General features: G+C 36.7%; 1 protein-coding gene across 6 annotated transcripts in view; it reads left to right on the top strand.

The window, feature by feature from the left end:
- ppip5k2 (diphosphoinositol pentakisphosphate kinase 2) overlaps positions 1-24,833 on the top strand; it is a 217,798-nt gene that overhangs the window by 17,890 nt on the left and 175,075 nt on the right. For all 6 annotated transcript variants that reach the window (XM_052116272.1, XM_052116271.1, XM_052116268.1 and 3 more), the window contains exon 2: positions 13,117-13,401. In XM_052116272.1, the coding sequence (XP_051972232.1) occupies positions 13,240-13,401 (162 nt within the window). In that variant the 5' untranslated portion in view covers positions 13,117-13,239. The remainder of the gene's footprint in view (positions 1-13,116; positions 13,402-24,833) is intronic.

The following is a 24,833-nucleotide window of genomic DNA, read 5'->3' as shown; positions in this document are numbered from 1 at the left end:
AAATACATCACTTATCTATGATAAACACTACATGAATCTGATTAAAAAAAATAAAAGGGAGACAGGATAACAGAAAAGATTAAAAAGTTATTTTCAATACACTGATCACCATTTTAAATTGTAATGTATGAAGCAATTACATTAAAATCAGTTTGTGTAGGCTCTAAATTTCCCTTCATGCAGACAGAGCATTATTGTTGTTCATAAAACTCCAAAGAATGCAAAAAAAAAGCTCAGTAAGCAGGATCACTTGGCACGTCATGCCTTGCACAGTAGAGGAAAATAATTGTTAGTTGCATCCCTATTGCCATCCTGTACCTGTCCTGCACGTGTGATATTCGGATGGACCGATCCTGTGCAGGTGTTTTACACATGGTCTTCCTCTGCAAGGACAATCAGCTGGGATTCCTGTCTCCCTGTAGCACTGTCTTAGGCATCTCACAGTACGGACATTGCAATTTATTGACCTGGTCACATCTGCAGTCCTCATGCCTCCATGCAGCATGCCTAAGGCACATTCACACAGATGAGCAGGGACCCTGACTTTCAAAGTCAGTAGATAGGTCTCTTTAGTGTCCTAAGTTTTTATTACTGTGACCTTAACCCTCTGGGGTTGACTGACGCGCTGTCACGTCCTGCTGGATTTTTTTGTCATTACAGCGGAAACAACATAAGATTCTCCGTCATTTTGGGGCATACAGATAAGTGTAAGACATCATTAGAGACTATAAAAGGTCTACTTTTATTTGTGTACTCACAATAATAACAAAACCTGTGCTTTTGTAAAATAAAGAGATGAGCAGGGACCCTGACTTTCAGAGTCAGTAGAAAGGTCTCTTTAGTCTCTTTAGTATCCTAAGTTTTTATTACTGTGACCTTAATCCTCTGGGTTGACTTACACGCCTGCACGTCTTGCTGGATTTTTATCACACAAACATGAAACATATGTCTAAAGAAAGATTAAAATGTCCAATTTTAAATAAAATTTATTTATTACAAATTTAAAACCAAATATTCTCCTGCAATGTAATCTGTATGAAACAAAGCGATGTGTACAGTTTCTCCATTTCAGCCATGTAATTATCCCTAATGTGCCCCCGACTGTGCCTTAAAAACATCTAGTTCATTCACTTTTCTGCGCATTTGAAAGAGAGCACGATATATAGGCGAGGAAACTCCTGAATAGTGACGAAGAGTTAAAGTTTTCCTCATAAGAACAGCGGGACTCCGATGAACATTTGCATTTTGAAGAGAGACTTGATCCAGCCGAGGATACAATTTCTTTTGCATGCATATTAGTTGACATGCTATTTTATATAAACATGTACATATTTTACTAGTGGGACTGTTTCCAGGCGAGCCAGCCAGGATTAATAGTATTGAAATTTGAAATATGTCCTAATAGGCACGTTTTAGTTACATTTAAATGCTGTTTTCGGCTAAAGCAGGCATTTAAATTGTATGATATAAATATGATATGTAATATGATATAAAAACAATATGAATGTTTAGATTATATTTTAACTAGTGTTTATGCTGCCTCATTATCATCAACAAAGCTTGTGCTTGCAAATATGTGTTCAAGTGTAAATGTGTCAAATGTGATGTAAATATGCCCATATTAGAAGGATCATGTGACACTGAAGACTGCAGTAATGATGCTGAAAATACAGCTTTGATCACAAATTGCATTTTACAATATATTCAAATAGAAAACTGTTCTTTTAAATTGTAAATAGAGTTCAGAATATCACTGTTTTTACTGTATTTTGGATCAAATAAATGCAGTCTTGGTGAGCAGAAGAGACTTCTTTTAACCGTAGTGTAGGTCTAAAATTAAGTAAAGTCTATGTAAAGAAAATGTATAGTCAGATTACTTCTTTTAACTTAAAACTTGATTTTGATCATTAAGTCTCCTCATTCATTCTCTTTCTGTCACATTCCACAACCATTATGGTGTTTGGATATGTCCAGGGGAGGGGTCTTTGTCTCCTCATGTGTGAATCACATCATTATTCATGATTGTTCATGCCTCCTCGCATATGACCTTTCTAACACTAAAAGTGTCTTACAAAAGTTAAATTACTATATTGTTTTGTATGAATGCGTGATCAGGATAGTTTTCACATAGTTTTGTAGAAAAAACTCTAGGCTACAAGATCCAGTTCTCAAACGTCTTGTGGTCAAATGTTGAGTATGTGTTATATGGCCTTATTTCAATTACTTAATATGTTTGTTTTTTCAAAAACAATGCATAAATGTTATTTTCTCAAAAATACAAACCTATACATACATGTTGCTCACATATTATTGTAGCCCAGTTTGTGCTGAATACAGTGTTATCAGACTTTAGCCATTAATTTGTTTTTAAGCAACTGAAAAAAGCAAAAGTCAAGGCATGTCAAAACTTCTCCAGGGCCCAAAACTCCCTCAGACCCCAGAGGGTTAATTGCCTACCATCTGTAAGCTGTTAGTGTCTTAACGTCCATTTAACATTTTCATTAATTGTTTATGGTTCATTGAACAAGCATGGAAAATATTGTTTAAACCATTTTCAATAAAGATCTGTAAAGTTATTTGGATTTTTAAAAAATTATCTTTAAAATGCAGTGTCCTGAAAAAGGGACGTTTTGTTTTTGCTGAGTTTACAAACACAGAAGATCTGAAATCAACTTAACCGTCTTTATTCAACACTCCTTTTCCAAGTTTTACCATCCACCTAAAACAATAAAAATGTTGTGCAAGTAGCACATCAGCTTTTCTGGATGACTCTTCCCCTAGAAACCTTCATTTTGTATAGAATATATCAAACATTTATTCAATACTTAAGTCTTCACTTTTCTCTGTCTTAAAAAATATAGTATGTTTTTTGTTGTTTCTGAACCAACAACAATCCTTGTTTAAATGTGTGAAATTTTAAAGCAGCCTATTTAGTAGTGGAGGCGCATTACTCTGTTTCCACTCTCTGCTGTCACATCTCTAGCTCTCTCACCCAAGGGAGCATTAACGCAAGGGAGCGTTACCGCAGCATGTAGCTTTTATGTCGGAGCTGACATTAGCTAACATTGATGTAAAGCAGGGGTGCCCACACTTTTTTGCATGATGATTTACTTTTAAATGGCCAACTCAATAAGATCTACCAACTGAAAAAAAACAGTTTCATTTTTTTTTAAATGCTTGTTGGGACTACTGTATGTATCCCTACATGGAATTAATCTTGTAATTAATAAAAAAATATATATATATGTAATAAAGTTCAATGTTGATATTCAGTTTTAACACTAAACCCAAAACACCTACAGCACAATAGATTACAATAGCCAGGGCATTTACCTTATTCTGATGATTTGTGCTGAATGGAATCAGACAGTAGCTGCTGGTAGCTAGTCTCAAACACTGCTAGCTTCGCAATTTCGCGCTCTGTTCTCAGAAGCCCTTGGAAGGCCCGAACCTACTTGTCATGGCAACTGAATAAACAAAAATCTTGCCTGGTCAAAATTTACTCGTCAAGTGCAAGTCAGACAGAAACTAAAAGAAGGAAAGACATTATATATAATATTATTATTTTTTTTTAATGAAAATTTAACGAAAGCACATTTAAATTTTTTGCGATCTACCAGCATTGTCTTTGCGATCGACGTATTGGGCACCCCTGATGTAAAGTAACTATATATATTAGCTAGATGGTGGCCTGTCTCGTCATTGTTTATCACAAGCAAAAACTAGAGATGCACCGATTGCAATTTTCTTGGCACCGATTTCCAGTGTTTTGCATGTGTGATCTGCCGATTCCGATTTTCTTTCTAAGAATTATTATTGACCGCATATACAAATAAAATCTACCTTTCTTCAATGCAACATTTTATTTTCATAATAAAATAAATTATTAAACAATACAATTTCCCCCAAACTGCACTAAGTTTTCTCTTTATTACTCATCTAACAAAACAATTCCAAAGATCTGAAAAACTGAAGTGTCAAATACGCTCAACTTACGTTAAATGTCCAAATATCAGTTGTAAAACTGATTGCTGCTTCGGGATTGGCTTGTAACCATACATGTCTACACTCCCGGTTTTCCCGGGAGTCTCCCGTTTTGTTATTTCTCCCAAACCACGTTATATGAATAATCGCATCAATATATTATTCCAATGTGGTCCAGTTACCTGATCTTGTATGAAAAGCATCCTACTCACACAATCGACACATCATACAAATTACAAATAATTTGTGACCTCAACCTGGCAACCAAAACCCATTTGCGCTGTTGATATCTGCGCAGGCTGTAGACGCGGGATGTTAAATCAAGCATCACTGGTAGAGGGGAGGAGAAGACTCAGCTGGTGCTCCGGTGAAAAAAACAAAATATACATGTACATTTAACAACAGCTGGATGGAAGAATTTAATTTCATATCCCGAAGCCATATCGACAATGCCCACGCCTTTTGCAATGTGTGTTGCACAGATTTTAATATCGGACACGGTGGGAAAATTTACGTTACTCAGCACATTAAATCACAACGGCACAATTTGTATGTATTTCCCTGCCTCTGCCATCCAGCACCCCACTTCCCCTCTCCCAGATTTGTGTACCCAAATGTTGACAGATAACAGGCTGCGTGTGTGACATGACAACTTGGGCAATGCGACGTCGGAAAATAACCACCTACTCCCTCTGTCCTCAACTATGGAGAACAGCTGGTCATCCAGGGCCATGAATTCCATAATTTTCCTCGTAATTGCTTTGGTCTTTTCGCTGCTCATAACAAGGAAAGATAGGAGAGGCTGCTGACTTGTGGCTGGCTCTGAGCTCTGGCTGGCTTTAGCCGCTTTTCCTTTTTAGCTTCTTTTTTAAAATGGGCATTTTCAGCTGGGTGATGGTGTTTTAAATGTCCAATTAGGTTTGTTGTTCCGAAAGATATTGTGGTGGTTCCCCCACGGTTTACTTTGGCCTTACAATTATTCTCTCTCTCTCTCTGACTGCGAATAGTTAAATTGCATCACAGACAAATGGTTTCATATTATTATACATAGAAATGGCTGGAGAGATAAAATAACTTTCTCTTTATAGCAATAATAAATGTATTTTCTTAATTTCTCCAGTACCGACAGCAGAACCGATAACGTCCGAGCTTACCAAAGCCAGTCCTTCAATCGCCTATAGTGCGTTGGTATCTTTTTTTTATTACTTATTTCTCTGCATTGAGTGACAACCCTCTCAAATATAAGACACACAAACAGAACAAATAAAAGTCTCAGATTCACTGTCTGTAATTGCAAATTTCTTGCTTACTTGTCATTGTGACATGATAGCAACCCTTCTGCTGTGATAATGCAACTTCAACTACGCTATCAATATCCAAAGTAGCCGAATGTCATGTCGCGTTTTTTCTCGAAGTTGGCAGTAACATATCAAAAGTTTTTAATTAAATATAAAGAAGTTATACAAATTTAATCCTTACTGTTCCAAGGAACTTAGCTCCTTCCTTAGGCAGTGGATGAGGTCGTCTCACTCTGCTGGAGAATGACTCTAGGGGCAGCATGCGTCGAACACGTGTTCCACAACAACACTAGGCTGCCCACAGATGCGCCCGCCTAATAATCGGCTTGATATACTTGGATATTGAAAAAATCGGCCGATTAATCGGTCGACCTGTAGTTTATATCAGTGTTTCCCAACCATTTTTATGCCACTGCACACTTTTTATGATTAAAAAATCCCATTGCATACCACTATCCCACATAACATCATCGATAGTTTTCCTTTTCAAGAACTTGAGCATGTTTTCTCTCTGTCTTAGTAGCGTGAACTCGTAATGTTTTTGTAATTATTTTTTTTTATTGATTCCTACAGTAAATAAAGAAAAGTAAAAAATATATACATATAAACCTCACAACCACCCTTCCCCCCCACTCCCCTGCCCTGACCTCCAATAAACATTCCTGTGGTCACAAGTAAGTATATACACAAGCAAACAAAAAGTATATATAATAGTCACACACATTTATACCTCCGCCGACCCTCCCCCGAGAGCCTTCCAAAAACTCAAAATAGTTGCCCCATTTCCCAACAAACAAATCCAGTTACCCCGTCTTCCAAATGACACCACCTCAGAAGCCACCACACTCCCCATCTCTGTGCACCACTCCAGAAATGAGGGCGCCCCTGATGACCTCCAATCCTTGAAAATAATCTTCTTGGCGATCATCACACTGGTCAGAACACAATTCTCTATGTATCTGTTCCCCACATTGTTGACCGCCCCATCACCGAAAACACAAACATGAAACCAGAGTGCCCAACACGTCACACAAAAAACTCTTAAGCTTCAACCAAAATTCCTGGATCTCAACACACCACCAAAAAAAATGGGCTGTGTCTCCATCCTCCAATTGGCATCGCCAGCAGGTGGGGGTGTCTTTTAGACCAAGCCTGTACAATCTAGAGTGTGTCTCATGCCATCAAGTTTACATCTAGAGATGCAAGGGTGCAATTTAATGCAATTTAAGATATTAGATATCCCCCACTAGATTGTATAGGCTTGTTCTTAAAGACACAACCACCTGCTGGCGATGCCAATCAGAAGATGGGGATACAACCCGTGTTTTTTGGTGGTGTGTTAAGATCCAAGAATTTTGGTTGAGGGTTCAGAGTTTTATGTGTGATGTATTGGGCACTCAAATTTCATTATGCCCCAGACTCTGTATTTCAGGTGATTTGGTGGTCATAAATTTAGGGGATAAATATATAAAAAATGTATGGGGGTTTAAAAGGGATAATACTTGATTCTGTACATTTTTATATTGTTTTATTTTGTATTCTGGATAAGAATCAATAAAAAAAAGTGCTAATCTGAATAAGAAATCGGTTAACATAATAACTGTATTGTAATTCCTATTTTTTGGAAAATCAAGAGTGAAATAAATACTTTTTAAATAAAGCTACTTCCTCTTATTTAATTTTCTCCTTATTTAGAACATGACAAAGGTAAAAAATTTAAGAATCTCTCGGTTTTAAATCCACCTTACCATAATATTCTTTCACGTTATGCCACCTTTCTGTCTGATATTTTGTTGACCAATATTATTAAAAACTTTACTATAGAAATGTTCGAGGACCTTTAAAGCAGTGTTTCCCAAACTGGAGTACATGAGGTGACAATGGGGGTATGCAAATAAAATTCTGTGATTTACTGTTCTTTTAATTTCATCAGTCTAAAATACATTCAAACCCAGTTCATGTATTTCTCACTGGCAAAAATTATTTTGGGTGCCCTCAACCCCATAAACACCATAATGGTTGTGTTATAAAGGTCACATAAATGTGCAATCAAATAACCTTATCTTTTGCTGTTAAAAAAAAATGCATCTACTCATGCATCGTACATAAGTATCTTTTTTCGCCAGCCCAGCACACTATGGAATGATATTAATCTCATTATTATTAATGAATGCACACACACAATTATGCATGTACTAGATAAATGTTGTGAATGTATTTTACTAACCACAAACAAATGCCATTTGATTTGAATCTGTGGAATTCGGGATTGAATGATTGTGCAGCGATTTGTACAAATACAGACATGTTTGCAAATAAACATGTTCTATTCTACATTAATAAATCAAAAATTGCTCATGCAAAAATGAATCCGTGCATTTGTGGATCAGAAGACACGCGTGCATTTATTGACATCTTGTTCGAATCGATCGTGTTCGGTTCATTTGGATTTTGAGACTTCCTTTTCGCAGTTTACAGCATTCCACCCATCCACCCACACACACACACACACACACACACACACACACACACACACACACACACACTAACGAACAAGCCAGTGCTATTCATTAACGTGAACACGATTCGTAAATGTGTGTCACTATACAATGAAACAAATGCTTTTCAGCCGGTGTCTGTAGAATTAAGAATTACATAAATGTGCAGCAATTTGTACAAATAAAGTCATGTTTATGAGTATAAATGTTCTGCTTTGTATTAAAGTGTGACAATTTCCGCGTGCAAAAAGGAATCTGTGCATTTGTGGACAATGCGACAAGCGTGCATTTATTGATTCCTTGTTCGAGTCGATCCTGTTCGGTTCATTTGGATTTCGAGACTTTCTTTCCGCACTTTCAGCATTGAGGATCCACACGCAACTGAAAGGCAAGGCAGGCAGCTACCACTAGATGGCAGTCGCAGAGAATTACCGAGTTGGCCTGCCCTGGTTTGAGAACAGATGATAATGGACATTTTGGCATTCTCCCGAAGAACCTTTAAAACATGGATAATACCATTTTAAACCAACAAGCTGGTTGGGTAAGTAACACTAATCTTTTTTTCTTTTTTTCTTTTATTGCATACTGAAAAGAAGAAAAAAGTAACTTCCTATAGACTAGCAAGTTAAAAACAATGTACATTTGATATATTTGACATATTAATTACATTTTATAAATATTCATTTGATGAGATATTAACAAAAACATGTTGGCTCTTCATTATGTATGTTAGATTATTGTTTAGAGTGCGAGCTGATCAGGGAGGAGAGAATGTTGGCGTGGCTCGTCTGATGTTTTCTGTACGTGGAGAAACTGCAAGAAAAACAAAACTAAGGACACTTGTGACAAATGTCAAAAGGTAGTGTGTGGGAGCTGCACATGGATGGTAGAGAGTACATGTGTTGACTGTGAGTAATCGATCCACAAGCGTCAGTGAATGATGTGCGGGTTTCCCCCCAAAACAACCAGATGCCTTGTTCAAGTGAGCCCACTTTTAGGAGAATTCGTTCATAATGATTTTACAGCATACTATTTTCATTATAGTTTTACAGCATGGTATTTGTGCTCACAGTAAAACAAATATTGCTTTCTAAATCGATTAGTTTTCCCACAGTTTAGCTAATGTTCATATTCTTTATTAACCATTTTGGCCATTTTGGGGAAGGCCTATATGTGTTTCATACATGTCTAAGGTTTTTACTATGCATTGAAATACACATTGGTGATGTTTTTATAAGCTATTGTATTGATTTGTTTTTATTTTACAAAGAAAATAATAGAATATAAATAATAAAATTTGTATCTGTAATCAGCTACAATAGCAAGTTCTGTGATTTTCGATGAACTAATACGTTTTCACATTCATTAGAATTTAAATTTTGTGTCCTGGTGTTTATTATTAATATAAAGGATTCATTTATTCATGGATTTCGATTCCAGTGGTGGCGCATAGGATTGTTTCCGAAGTGTTGTCCAAACATTTCCAATAACTCCAGAGCATTGTAAAGTCCAAAAGTCAACATGTTTTGAAAAAGGATAGATGTAATAATTTCCAAAATTCACAACATGTTTTTATCTAACAAAATATTCTGCCTCAATCCATGTTTGTTGGCGTTTAGACTTTCAAAAACATTTTCACTGTGGTGAAAAAACTTGCTGGACACAGAGCGAGGCACGCACCTTCCGGGGCAGTCTAGCAGCTTATATAACTATTTGTATAGTCTAGCACTATTATATATTACAAAAAATATCGTATTATGTAGGCCTATCTGCGTTCGTTTGGTGCTCCGTGCTCCATTTAATCCATATTATTCTATTTTATTCTAATTGAGGATTTTGTTCGAGGATTTTGACATTTTTTAGGGTGATGATGTCATAAAATATGACGACAGACACAAATCAATACAATAGCTTATAAAAACATCACCAATGTGTATTTCAATGCATAGTAAAAACCTTAGACATGTATGAAACCCATATAGGCCTAACCCAAAATGGCCAAAACGGTTAATAAAGAATATGAACATTAGCTAAACTGTGGGAAAACTAATCGATTTAGAAAGCAATATTTGTTTTACTGTGAGCAAAAATATCATGCTGTAAAACTATAATGAAAATAGTATGCTGTAGAATCATTATGAACGAATTCTCCTAAAAGTGGGCTCACTTGAACAAGGCATCTGGTTGTTTTGGGGGGAAACCCGCACATCATTCACTGACGCTTGTGGATCGATTACTCACAGTCAACACATGTACTCTCTACCATCAATGTGCAGCTCCCACACACTACCTTTTGACATTTGTCACAAGTGAAGAGCCAACATTTTTTTGTTAATATCTCATCAAATTAATATTTATAAAATGTAATTAATATGTCAAATATATCAAATGTACATTGTTTTTAACTTGCTAGTCTTTAGGAAGTTACTTTTTTTTCTTCTTTTCAGTATGCAATAAAAGAAAAAAAAGAAAAAAAGATTAGTGTTACTTACCCAACCAGCTTGTTGGTTTAAAATGGTATTATCCATGTTTTAAAGGTTCTTCGGGAGAATGCCAAAATGTCCATTATCATCTGTTCTCAAACCAGGGCAGGCCAACTCGGTAATTCTCTGCGACTGCCATCTAGTGGTAGCTGCCTGCCTTGCCTTTCAGTTGCGTGTGGATCCTCAATGCTGAAAGTGCGGAAAGAAAGTCTCGAAATCCAAATGAACCGAACAGGATCGACTCGAACAAGGAATCAATAAATGCACGCGTGTCGCCTGATCCACAAATGCACGGATTCCTTTTTGCACGCTGAAATTGTCACACTTTAATACAAAGCAGAACATTTATACTCATAAACATGACTTTATTTGTACAAATTGCTGCACATTTATGTAATTCTTAATTCTACAGACACCGGTTGAAAAGCATTTGTTTCATTGTATAGTGACACACATTTACGAATCGTGTTCACGTTAATGAATAGCACTGGCTTGTTCGTTAGTTGTGTGTGTGTGTGTGTGTGTGTGTGTGTGTGTGTGTGTGTGGGTGTGTGGGTGGATGGGTGGAATGCTGTAAACTGCGAAAAGGAAGTCTCAAAATCCAAATGAACCGAACACGATCGATTCGAACAAGATGTCAATAAATGCACGCGTGTCTTCTGATCCACAAATGCACGGATTCATTTTTGCATGAGCAATTTTTGATTTATTAATGTAGAATAGAACATGTTTATTTGCAAACATGTCTGTATTTGTACAAATCGCTGCACAATCATTCAATCCCGAATTCCACAGATTCAAATCAAATGGCATTTGTTTGTGGTTAGTAAAATACATTCACAACATTTATCTAGTACATGCATAATTGTGTGTGTGCATTCATTAATTATATTGAGATTAAAATCATTCCATAGCACACTGCTAGGTGACAGCTTAATGATTAAAATTGATACTTCACTGTTTTACCAGACTCGCACATGTCAGTTGTCCATGATTTCAGTGTGTGCTTCTTTTTTCGCAGTTTAAAACATAATTTGTATTTAAGGTTCATTGCATAGAGATCTGATGGTATAAGTTCATAAACTTTGACCGGTGTCAAAGACATCTGGTGCAGCCAAATAATTTTCCACTTTCACACGCAGTAATTTTCACTGAAATTTGCTTGCATGCTAGAGACCTGTTTTTATATTGTTGCATGATGTTTTAAAAAAAGCACCTTGAGCTGACCACGCATTTGCACAGATACTTACCAGAAATGCTCAAAGTCTGCCGGGAATGACGTACCTGGAATTATGTGCAATTGAAGGCTCAGAACCAGAATCTTGCATACAATCATTCGATAAAAGGGGAGTTTTCAAGTTACGCTGTTATTTCTAGCATACCCATCTCAATCGGTAAGCCATTTATTCAGTATGTACAAAATGTACAAATATAACATGTTTAATATAAGGGAGTTGTTTTACAAAGATAATTGTGTTAAATATACATATTTTCAAAATACCTTGTGTGAAAGTTATCTATGCGTTAGAGAGGGGGTATGCGAAAGGATGTTGAATATTTGGAGGGGTACGTCACTGTTAAAAGTTCGGGAACCACTGCTTTAGAGCATCTTGGTCTGTGCTGATCTCTTTCTATTTCAAACAGAGCACCAGTGGGCAGGGCCATGGTGCGATGATGTAAAGGAAACGTTGAGGTTTTTTCGCTGTAGAGGCATGAATTAATGGGCCTTCTAATGATATAGGCAAGTCGTGCAAGTAGAGAACGAGGCATTTTTACAACTCTTATCAAAATATCAAGGAAAATTTTATTCATGACATGACCACTTTAACAAGTCATTGTAAGGAAGAAATGTGTGAAGCTGACTGTATGACTGCAGTGCAACAATGTACGATAAGGGATTATAGATATTAATTTTCATTTGTTATGCCGAAAAGTGTTTTAAAAGTAACAACTGTTACATCCCACCGCAGTTTAGGGTGTGGGAGGAGTAACAAAATAAAAAAAGCTTTGGGGTTCCCCTTCTCCCATCCCAGCACTCAATGATCACTCGAGTTTAAAATCCAAAACAAAGTATTTATTTAATCAAAACAAGAAAAGGAAGTCAAAAGGCTTCAGGAGGGGGCAAAGTCCAAAATAAGAAACAAAACCTGAATATCTTTTGGTAAGTCAAATCTACCTTACCTAAGAAAAAGTGCAAATAAACAACATTAACTTCCCTACCCTCATTAAACTAAACACAGGAGAAAAGATAAAAGGTTGAACAAAAATGGCACCCACTTTCACACTTAACTAGTATTTACAATATTACCACAATGATTAAGGTTTACTTAAAACAATTTGCCTTCAACTCACTATTTACAACACTATGTAGCAGCAATGCATCAAACACAACTGTCTGGGATGGGAAAAAGGGAAGTTCCATTGGAGTGAAGATCTGCTTGGGATTTATCCTGTTTCCCTCTCCTCCCCAAACAATCCAGACAGGGGAGTGATTGGTAATCATCATTGCAGACACCTGATGTTAATCACCCTGTGAGGAGGGAGGAGGGAGAGAGAGAGATAGAGAGAAACAAAACAGGAAAACCACAGCACAATGTGGACAAAATCTCCAATTGCAATAAGGCCAATGCCTTACATCTATAGATGTAATTTAACAAAATATGTTGACAAAAGGAAGGAACCAACAAATACGTCCTGGGACGTAACACAGCTAATGTGATTGTTTTTGATGTTTTTAATTAAGTAATCCAAGTAATCTGTTAAGTAGTCTGATTTATGAGTAACTGACATAACACTGCAGATGACACATTTCTACCATCACCCTAAAATGTGTCATTTTATTTTGTTAAAAAGGAAAATAATGAAGATGTGTAGTGAGGAGCAGGAGGACGGGTGTGAAGCTCTATCTCGCTAGCATTAACCTTCAGCTGAACCTCTGCTGGCTCTCTGAGTGACTGACAACTGTCTTCAGTGAACATGTCTGTGAATGAGGACACAGATCACCCTCGCTTCTTTGTGGGGCATGATGATGGAGAGGGGGATGAATTGATTGACCCTGGCAGAGTGCTTGGCTACGACTGCCTCTATGAGAATGTGGAAGAAGAAGATGAAGAGGAAGATGATGAAGAATATGATTCGGTATGTGATATATTCAGCCTCTTGCTTAATTTTTTGTTGTTGTTTTTTTTACAACTCTGTTTTATTGGGAAATGTCATCATATTTACACAGCATCTGAAAGTACAAGCATGTCCAGTTCTATATTTGTTTAAACCGACATACATATGAACAAAGACGGAAAATAAAATAATTTTTTTCTTCAGTGGAGAGTTCGGGAATATTGGATTGCTCCTATTATAATCAGTGAATCTGTTTAATGAAGCTTTCTGTGTGTCCTGCTGACAAGATAAGGATTAATTTTTTTTGTGTTCCTAATTTGCGAGTTGTTTCAGATAAAAGCATCAGTTAAATTAATATAAGTAGTAGTAAGTTACTTGCGCAGCTTCATTCCTTATAATGGGAGTGATCTAGTCACTTTTAGTGCAAATTTACAATGAGTTAATATAAGTGTTGTTCACCTACTAGAGATAAGACATGTGCTACATTTGTTAGCTGCACGTATCCAGCTCTTGCTTCACTGAAGCTGTTCATGTGTCCGTTTGTCGTGACTTTTTCAGAGATCTAAGCACTTGAATTTCCGTTAGTTCCAGGCATCAAGGGAGCCAACATCCATCGGACAACATGGTCCAGATTTTAATAATGACATTTTATGACAATTGCGTTAGCATTAGTAACACTAATCGCATTAAAGTCACTATGAATAAAGTGCCTCTTGCTGTTGTTTTGAATGAGGGTGCGTTCCATTTCAGAGTGAACATCACTATACCCTATTGCCTTTAAGTCTAGGCGCAACTGAGTTTGACAAAATCGGGTTCTTTTCAAGTTAGTCCACTGTCTGCATCCTATTATATAGTCCATTCTCTCAAGCACCAGCGATATAAACTAAGACAGCGCATTCATAAGAAGTTGGTAGTGTAAATAAACTGTATGCTATTAATTAGCAGAAATGAAAAAATGTCGTTCTTTTGTGTAGTAACTGCGTCGTTGATGAATGTCAGACATATTTCTATGACAGTTACACTCCTTTTATACTTCATATTATTTGGATGTATGCTCTGTTAAATTATAGAGATTCGAAGTATTATTAATAATTTTCATCTACTGACACACTAATCATGGCTAGTATTAACAGTGATTGTATCACACACCACTTCTACAAGTCGATTTGAAACATCAATTTATAAAAAAAAAGAAAACCAAAAATATTTCACAATGTTTCAAACTAAACAAAAATAAAATCAAAATAATGAAGTGGTAAAAAAACCAAAAAAACCATACCAAATACAAAACATTTTACCTTCTCCAACTTCTTTCACCTGCCTCTTTTGGCAAATCACTCAGATGGAAAAATACTGTAAATAAGATCATAAATACAAATGTAAATATACAAATTTTAATAATAACTGAAAATTAAAGCATGACCTATAGATCTTTTTACACACATCTCAAACATTTGTTTCATAAAACTGCTACAACAGTGATTGTCAGGGATTTCATTAGATTTTCCACTATTTGAGTTTGGACGAACTTTATTACCACCTGCTGTTGGAATCTTCAAACTGCAAATGCAGGAACTGAATTTAAACTTTGCATTGTATGACCTTACCTTTCTGTAAACAAGCTCTTCTGAATAAGGTAGGTCTGGCTTATATTTACAAAACACAAAATAATGATCACAAATGCTACATAAAATATTCACAATCAACTAAAATTATCAGGACTGATAACCAGTATTTAAAATATTGCACAGCACACATCCAAGTACAAATACTTTGAACTTAACATTTTCTTCACACAGTTAAGTCTGCCAGTAAGTGGCATTGCAAAATAAAGTGCAAAACAAATCTTGACTCCAACCCAAGTCTTCCAATCAGTTGCTGAAATTTCTTCTTCTCCCCAAGTCAACACTTGATTGATTTACAGTATTTACACTTTTTGGACCAAAAACACTAACATGTCTACCATTGCCAATTTGAAACTAAAGCATTCACATGCCACAACGTTTCCGCCAGCACTAAAGAGTCTCTTCGATGGGGAACTTGTGGCTGGTATACATGGGTATTTGCGAGCCAGTTTGCTCAGCCATGGAAACTTATTCCTATGTACCTTCCACCAAGCCAAGGGATCTTGCTCTCCATCAATTTCAGAAGTTATGAGGCAGCTTTTGTGTCCTCCAACTGCACAGAGGAAGCAGGAGTCACAGAGGTGCTCTTGAAGAAGCTGCACAGTGACCGCTTGCCCTTCTTTATGGATGTTGATGTTTCTGCATCGGCTGCACTTTGATGCACACCACCTGTGGTGCTGAGACCAGCCCTCATCTCCTGAAAAACAGAGAACTGTCTTTTCAATCTAATGTCATTTTGAACGATTGGGTATTTTTATGTAAGCATTTAAAAATTTCCTGTCAATGTAAAAAACAAAATGGCTTTGATTGCATGCATTATAATAACAAACTATTGTAATATATTGTATGAGCTATTTTAATGTTGTCATCTGCTGCTATTTTATGTTATTTTCTCTTATAGCAATCACTTATCATATTCTATTGCTGTTGCATATCGACGCACATAAAATCAAAACAAGTTTCCTATTGTGCCTCCTGTTCAATTTCGAACTTGACTCCTGCTGTGATGTCTGGAATATTCTCGTCTTATGTAGTCCATTTTGAATCGTGGATCAAGGAATGAAGCTACATCAAGAAGCTCCTGTGTGGCTCGGCCGCTATATTTGTCCTCCATATAGCCAAGGGCTCATAATTTATGGCCTTCATTAGGTCAGTGTCATCATCCTTTTCAGCCAGGGTTGCTGTTTTCAGGAGATGCAGGACTGGCTTCAGGTAGGATACGCTGACATATGATTCACCAGAAAGTGCATCTGTAAAGTCCTGGAGAGGATGTAGGGCAGCATTGATAGACTCGAGGACCTCTGTGTCCTGCCAGGTGGGGACCAGGTGATGCGTTTTCCTGTCTTCAGACAGAACCTGAGACAAGACCTGGCTGTGCTCCAAGACCCTCTCGATCATCTTCTGTCTAGAGCCCCATCATTGTTAGGAATGCTCTGGCAGATTCAAATGTTTTTGTGCCTCACTCAGTGAAATTATTTTTCCAGCTGTGTGAGAAATGGCCAACCAGCTGCTTGCAAAGTCCTATTGCCCAATCATTTTGAATCATGCTTCAAAGCATTTTCTGAAGAAAAAAAAACATGAACCAAAATATTGTTGTGACAGTGTGGAGGGTGGGGCCGGGTCATGAATTTACACACCCTGCCCCTTATCAGGCTAATCAAGCCTCCAAGAGGAATAAAAGCCGACTGCGGACAGTGGTGCGACAGAGAGAGAGAGAACGTTTACGGGCAGCTGTCCGTCCTATGTGTGTTTGTGTCTTTTGGTTTATTTCTTTATTAAACTATTATTTATATTGCCAAGCCGGTTCTCACCTCCTCCTTTCCATTGCTCCCTTTACACTGGTGCCGAAACCCGGGAAGGAGGAGGGATGCACAGTAGGGGAGTTCTCGCCGCTACCATCCACCCCAACTGAGCAGCTGCGGAGGTGTGACTGTCATCTGTTAGAGGGTGGAGGTGTGGCCGAGGACCAAGCTACGGTGTATCGGAAAACCGGCGAGTAAGTGTTTTTTTTTTTTTTCTTTCTTTCTCTCCCTCTCTCTCTCCCACTGCTGTCCACGTTGGCCTTTTCCCTGTCTTTTAAAGTTTTTTTTGTATCCGAGAGGAATAAAGGCTGACTGCGGACAGTGGTGCGACAGAGAGAGCATCTTTACGGGCAGCTGTCTGTCCTATGTGTGAGTTTGTGTCGTTTGGTTTATTTCTTCATTAACCCTCTGGGGTCGACGGACGCATCCTGCTGGATATTTTCGTCATTACAATAGAAACAACTTAAAATACTCCATAATTTTTGGGTATACAGATAAGTGTAAGACATCATTAGAGACTATAAAGTGTCTACTTTTATTTGTGTACACTCACAATAACAACAAAATATTGTGCTTTTGTAAAATAAAGAAAATGAAACCTCCACCAGAGTTTCCTCTAGCTCTAGAAACGAGTCACTAAAATGAACTTAAACTCTGCGAATTCTTCTCACAAACATGAAACATATTTCTAAAGAAAGCTTAAAATGTCTACTTTTAAATAAAACAATTCAAATTTAAAACATACAAATGCAATGTAATCTAAAGTATGAAATAAAGTGATGTACGGTTTTCCAGGCTCAGCTTCATTATCTGTAGTGTGATCACAGATAATGAAGCTCAGATGAACGTTTGTATTTTGAAGAGAGACTTGATCCAGCCGAGGATACAATTTCAGACGAGTAAGTCAATTAGTTTTCATTAGCTGACATGCTATTTTATATAAACATACATATTTGACTTGTGGGACTGTTTCCAGACAGGATTCAAAGTATTGACATTTGAAATATGTCCTAATAGGCAAGTTTTAGTTACATGTAAATGTTGCTATTTACATTGTATGCTGTATGATATAAATATGATATGTAATATGATAAAAAAATAATATGAATGTTTAGATTATATTTTAACGTGTTTTATGCTGCCTCGTTATCATCAACAAAGCTTGTGCTTGCAAATATGTGTTCAGGTTAAATTAGTCATATGCACTTTTAAATATGCCCATATTAGAAAATCAGCATATTATAATGATTTCTGAAGGATCATGTGACACTGAAGACTGCAGTAATGATGCTGAAAATTCAGCTTTGATCACAAATTTCATTTTACAATATATTCAAATAGAAAACTGTTCTTTTAAATTGTAAAATTAGTTCACACAATGTTTTTACTGTATATTGGATCAAATAAATCCAGTCTTGGTGAGCAGTAGAAACTTCTTTTAACGGTAGTGTAGGTCTAAAATTAAGTAAAGTCTTTATGTAAAGAAAATATATAGTCAGATTACTTCTTTTAACTTAAAACTTGATTTGGATCATTAAGTCTCCTCACATTCCTCATTGATAGGCCCAGAGGAGGGGTCTTTGTGTCCTCAGGTGTGGATCACATAAATATTCGTGATAGTTCACGCCTCCACGCATATTACCATTCAACACTAAAATTGTCTTACAAAAGTTAAATTACTATATTGTTTTGTATGAATGCGTGATCAGGATGATTTTCACATAATTTTGTAGAAAAAACTCTAGGCTACAAGATCCAGTTTTCAAAAGTCTTGTGGACAAATGTTTATATGGCCTTATTTCAGTGACTTAAAATTTTAGTTTTTTCAAAAACCACGCATAAACGTTATTTTCTCAAAAATACAAACCTGTACATATATGTTGCTCACATATTATTGTAGCCCAGTTTGTGCTGAATACAGTGTTATCAGACTTTAGTCATTAATATGTTTTTAAGCCACTGAAAAAAGCACAAATGTCAAGGCATGACAAAACTTCTTCAGGGCCCAAAACACCCTCAGAGGATTAAACTATTATTTATTTTGTCGAGACGATTCTCGCCGCCTCCTTTCCATTCAACTTTACAATTGTGTATAGTACAGTTTTGCATTTTCCAGACTTGATGTATTTAACAATAATAATAATTAAAAACTTGCAGAGTGAGAGCAGAGTGCTTCACAGAAAGCAATGCAATTAATAAGAAGTGAAATATAAATCATAAAGCAGGTAATTAAGTTATACAAACAGTCTCAAAGTTATTATATTCAAACAATAACATCTAAAATACAAAAGCAACACTTAAAGATAATAAACAAGCATATTGCAACTAACTACACACCTGTAGTGAGAGGTCTACTTACCAATGGCAAGATGCAGCCTGTGGCCAAAACAGTGAAGTCTGATCCATTTGTTTATCTCCACAGCTTTGACAATGTTTGCTTGCGTCTTCAGCATGAAGTCATCATTGATAAAGTTCACAGTGAAATTTCACAAAAATCTTGTGTGGGAAGAATGCACATTTTGCTTAGGTGGCCAATTCTTTTGCCTGTAAATTTGACTGAATTCTAAAAATGTCATGCAATATGACCATTGCTGAACATTGTCCATGATGGATATGTGTCCTGGTTATACATTTTTATACTTCCACCTCTAACTAAGAAGTCATATCAGGGATGTGATTCTTCCACATTGATCTGGAATTGTGACTGTGTGTGTGTGTGTGTGTTCATATTTCATCAGGAGTTAATGTTATCGACAATATCATGTCTGGGGCATTCTCAATAAGCGTCTTTCACCTCAAAAAAAGTGTCATTCAACGTTCACTTGAAACAACACAACTTCACAACTGCTTATACGTCACGCACACACTTGAGAACGTGTGGTACCGAGGCACCTGATTTTCACTGTCAGGACTTCATTCAAGTAAAACAGGTTTATTTTAATTCATCAAGACAAATACAATGATTTAATATAAAACTGTTTTTATTTGAACCATTGCCACACTTGGTGGCAGGTTAAAAATTGCTAGTTGCAATTCCAGTATTACTGACATGATATTTGCAGTGAAATCGTGAAATGTATCTACACGTATGAAGTGCTCATTGCCAGTATGACAAACCGTTTGTATGTATAATCATAAAACCCTGCAGATGTTTCAAAATGTTCAGTCTAGATGAATTTTTCCCCTGTTTGGATCGGGAAATGAACTTCGGTTATTGATGTAATAAAAATAGACACAAGTTTTTGGGAGACAGCTCTCTGTAAAAACTCTACTAGCCACATGATTAAAAATAGGTCGGTACTCCTAAGACCATGTAATATTAGGCCTACATTTTTATTCATTGGCATCACATTAATGTGGAAAAATCAGCTTGACAGTTGTAAAAGCAGCACAGGAACAGTACATTTTGAGGGAAATCTCTTTAAATTCTGCAAACGTTGACCCCTGAGACCTTGATATATGATATCTGCAGCATACCTCCACAGGAAGGCAGCATGTTCTTGCTTTCTGATGCAAGCCTGGTATCAAAGCGATTTATGAAACATACTCGTAAACATCTGCGGCCCTGTCTCACTGCGTGCTCAAAACTGAAAAGTGATTAGTCAGTGGAAAACTTCTGAAGAGCTCTCGATTGGTCAGGAGAGGTGAAAATGGACTCAAAAGCACTTGTGATTTGACCAAATCATCTTTACACACAGCCTGTTATAAAAATTAGCAACAATTTGCAGCTTTAACTGGCTTATAATTTCTGTTTGCTAGCTCACTAATATCACAGACTATTATGATTAATTAACCGTATGAGGCAGAAAACGTGACCGTGATTAAAATATGATTAATTGTGCAGCCTTCTGTTCACTTCAAGCCATCTTTAACTCACAAAAAAACAAACTCTTTCTTATTAATAAAGCTGCGTATTGCCAAGTTTCTTCATGATAAGAAATGCATTGACACACATTATTTTAACACACATTGACATATTATGATTAAAAAAAGTCACAAACCATCACTAGGGTTGAATATCGTTTAAATTGGAACTATTACGATTCTGCTTATCGAATCTGGTTCTTATTGATTCCAATATATTTTGCGATAGAATAAAAGATCAAATACTTGAAGAACAAAAATTAACCTAGCTTTTATAATCAATGAATGATCAACAAAAACAATTATAAACCAAAACTATTTAAATAAATAATGGAAAAATCTAGCAACAAAATTGAATATAACAAAATATTTAACAGTTGTTATGGAAGCAGCAACAATGTCAAAGAGTCTGCAACACGAAGTCAGCAATTCTTTTGAAGAATTTCAGCAATAACCAGTTATCAAGAATGCATTTTGCATACCTAAACTTAGGAGACTCAACCGTAGCAAAGGGATGTATCCCCTTCACCACAAATCTCGTCTCCGCTAGGTGACATTCATCTACTTTTTCCTTGCTCATCTTTCCCTTCATGGCTAAAGTGAAAGTCATTACTGTACTAGAGAGGGGTCTCTGGGGATGAAACGGTGGTAGAGGGGTGCTTTCTGAAGAAAAATATTAATAACTAGAAAAAAAAGTTCGTCGAGACAAACTTTAAGTTGGCTTGTGAAAGTATGGACCAGAAAGTTTGAAGAAGTTTAAAGTAGTTTGAAGTTTAAAGTAGTTTGAAGTTTAAATTAGTTTAAAGTAGTTTATAGTTTAAAGTAGTTTATAGTTTAAAGTAGTTTATAGTTTAAAGTAGTTTATAGTTTAAACTAGTTTGTAGTTTAAACTAGTTTGTAGTTTAAACTAGTTTAAAGTTTAAAGTAGTTTGTAGTTTAAAGTAGTTCAAAGTTTAACTTAGTTGCTAGATAGATAGATAGATAGATAGATAGAGAGATAGACACTCAGATAGATACATAGATAGATAGACACATTTTTAGCATGTTTTAGCACTTTGCTAGGCGAAGCTAGCATGTGTTAGCATGATGCTATCACGTTTTTAGCATGTTTTAACACTTCGCTAGGCGATGCTAGCATGTGTTAGCATGATGCTAGCACGTTTTTAGCATGTTTTAGCACTTCGCTAGGCTATGCTAGCATGTGTTAGCATGATGCTAGCGCGTTTTTAGCATCTTTTAGCACTTCGCTAGGCGATGCTAGCATGTGTTAGCATGATGCTAGCATGTTTTTAGCATGTTTTAGCACTTCGCTAGGCTATGCTAGCATGTGTTAGCATGATGCTAGCACATTTTTACAAAAGGTCATTACTTTTTGGCTGCTTGATAAAATAAATCCTCTGAGGGAGAGAGAGAGGGAGAGATGCAGGGCTGACAGGCCCTTTTTGTCTGTGTGTGTGAAAATGTCAGTTGGGATTTAAATTTCTGAACATTCCGCAATGTTAAGTCAATGGGAGTTTTTTCCGAGTGTGATCCTCATTTTTAGGAAAACCGTAAGTCCGATCAGTTAGAAAAGATATAGCACACTATTCGGGATTAGTCTGAAGGTCTGTGCCGAGTTTGGTGCCTGTAGCTTAAAAGCTCTAGGAGGAGTTAGATACCGAAATTTCACCGCTAAGAAGAATAAGAAGCGGAAGAATAACTAGAAAAAGTTTGTCGAGACAAACTTTAAGTTGGCTTGTGAAAGTTTGGACCAGAAAGTTTGAAGAAGTTTAAAGTAGTTTGAAGTTTAAATTAGTTTAAATTAGTTTAAAGTCGTTTAAAGTCGTTTATAGTTTAAAGTAGTTTGAAGTTTAAAGTAGTTTATAGTTTAAAGTAGTTTGTAGTTTAAATTAGTTTAACTTAGTTGCTAGATAGATAGATAGATAGACACTCAGATAGATAGTTAGATAGAGAGATAGATAGATATTTACCCTCAGATAGATAGATAGATATAGATAGATAGACGTTTTTAGCATTTTTTAGCAGTTCGCTAGGTGATGCTAGCATGTGTTAGCATGATGCTAGCACGTTTTTAGCATGTTTTAGCACTTCGCTAGGCGATGCTAGCATGTGTTAGCATGATGCTAGCACGTTTTTAGCATGTTTTAGCACTTCGCTAGGCGATGCTAGCATGTGTTAGCATGATGCTTAGACGCTTTTAGCATTTTTTAGCACTTCGCTAGGCGATGCTAGCATGTGTTAGCATGATGCTAACGACGTTTTTAGCATGTTTTAACACTTAGCTAGGCGATGCTAACATGTGTTAGCATGATGCTAGCGACGTTTTTAGCATGTTTTAAGCACTTCGCTAGGCGATGCTAGCATGTGTTAGCATGATGCTAACGACGTTTTTAGCACTTCGCTAGGCGATGCTAGCATGTGTTAGCATGATGCCAGACGCTTTTAGCATGTTTTAGCACTTCAGCTAGGCGATGCTAGCATGTGTTAGCATGATGCTAGCACTTTTTAGCATGTTTTAGCACTTCGCTAGGCGATGCTAGCATGTGTTACCAGTGTAGACTGATTCCCAAACAAATGACTCTAATCAGCCAGTTCTTTTGAATCTACAGTGTGAAACATACAGTGTGACCAGTGTAATCTGATTACAACATTAATGACTCTAATGAGCCGGTTCTTTTGAATCCACAGTGTGAAACATACAGTGTGACCAGTGTAGTCTGATTCCCAAATTAATGACTCTAACGAGCCGGTTCTTTTGAATCTAAAATGTGAAACATACAGTGTGAAGAGTGTAGTCTGATTCCCAAATTAATGACTCTAATGAGCCGGTTCTTTTGAATCTACAATGTGAAACATACAGTGTGACCAGTGTAGTCTGATTCCCAAATTAATGACTCTAATGAGCCGGTTCTTTTGAATCTACAGTGTGAAACATACAGTGTGACCAGTGTAGTCTGATTCCCAAATTAATGACTCTAATGAGCCGGTTCTTTTGAATCTACAGTGTGAAACATACAGTGTGACCAGTGTAGTCTGATTCCCAAATTAATGACTCTAATGAGCCGGTTCTTTTGAATCTACAGTGTGAAACATACAGTGTGACCAGTGTAGTCTGATTCCCAAATGAATGACTCTAATGAGCCGGTTCTTTTGAATCTACAGTGTGAAACATACAGTGTGACCAGTGTAGTCTGATTCCCAAATGAATGACTCTAATGAGCCGGTTCTTTTGAATCTACAGTGTGAAACATACAGTGTGACCAGTGTAGTCTGATTCCCAAATTAATGACTCTAATGAGCCGGTTCTTTTGAATCTACAGTGTGAAACATACAGTGTGACCAGTGTAGTCTGATTCCCAAATTAATGACTCTAATGAGCCGGTTCTTTTGAATCTACAATGTGAAACATACAGTGTGACCAGTGTAGTCTGATTCCCAAATTAATGACTCTAATGAGCCGGTTCTTTTGAATCTACAATGTGAAACTTACAGTGTGACCAGTTTAGTCTGATTCCCAAATTAATGACTCTAATGAGCCGGTTCTTTTGAATCTAAAATGTGAAACATACAGTGTGACCAGTGTAGTCTGATTCCCAAATTAATGACTCTAATGAGCCGGTTCTTTTGAATCTACAATGTGAAACTTATAGTGTGACCAGTTTAGTCTGATTCCCAAATGAATGACTCTAATGAGCCGGTTCTTTTGAATATACAATGTGAAACATACAGTGTGACCAGTGTAGTCTGATTCCCAAATTAATGACTCTAATGAGCCGGTTCTTTTGAATCTACAATGTGAAACATACAGTCTGACCAGTTTAGTCTGATTCCCAAATTAATGACTCTAATGAGCCGGTTCTTTTGAATCTACAATGTGAAACATACAGTGTGACCAGTGTAGTCTGATTCCCAAATTAATGACTCTAATGAGCCGGTTCTTTTGAATCTACAATGTGAAACATACAGTGTGACCAGTGTAGTCTGATTCCCAAATTAATGACTCTAATGAGCCGGTTCTTTTGAATCTACAGTGTGAAACATACAGTGTGACCAGTGTAGTCTGATTCTCAAATTAATGACTCTAATGAGCCGGTTCTTTTGAATCTACAATGTGAAACATACAGTGTGACCAGTGTAGTCTGATTCCGAAATTAATGACTCT

This window comes from Xyrauchen texanus, chromosome 43, assembly GCF_025860055.1.
Source record: "Xyrauchen texanus isolate HMW12.3.18 chromosome 43, RBS_HiC_50CHRs, whole genome shotgun sequence".
Lineage (NCBI taxonomy): Eukaryota > Metazoa > Chordata > Actinopteri > Cypriniformes > Catostomidae > Xyrauchen > Xyrauchen texanus.
This window is presented reverse-complemented; position numbering and strand designations above follow the sequence as displayed.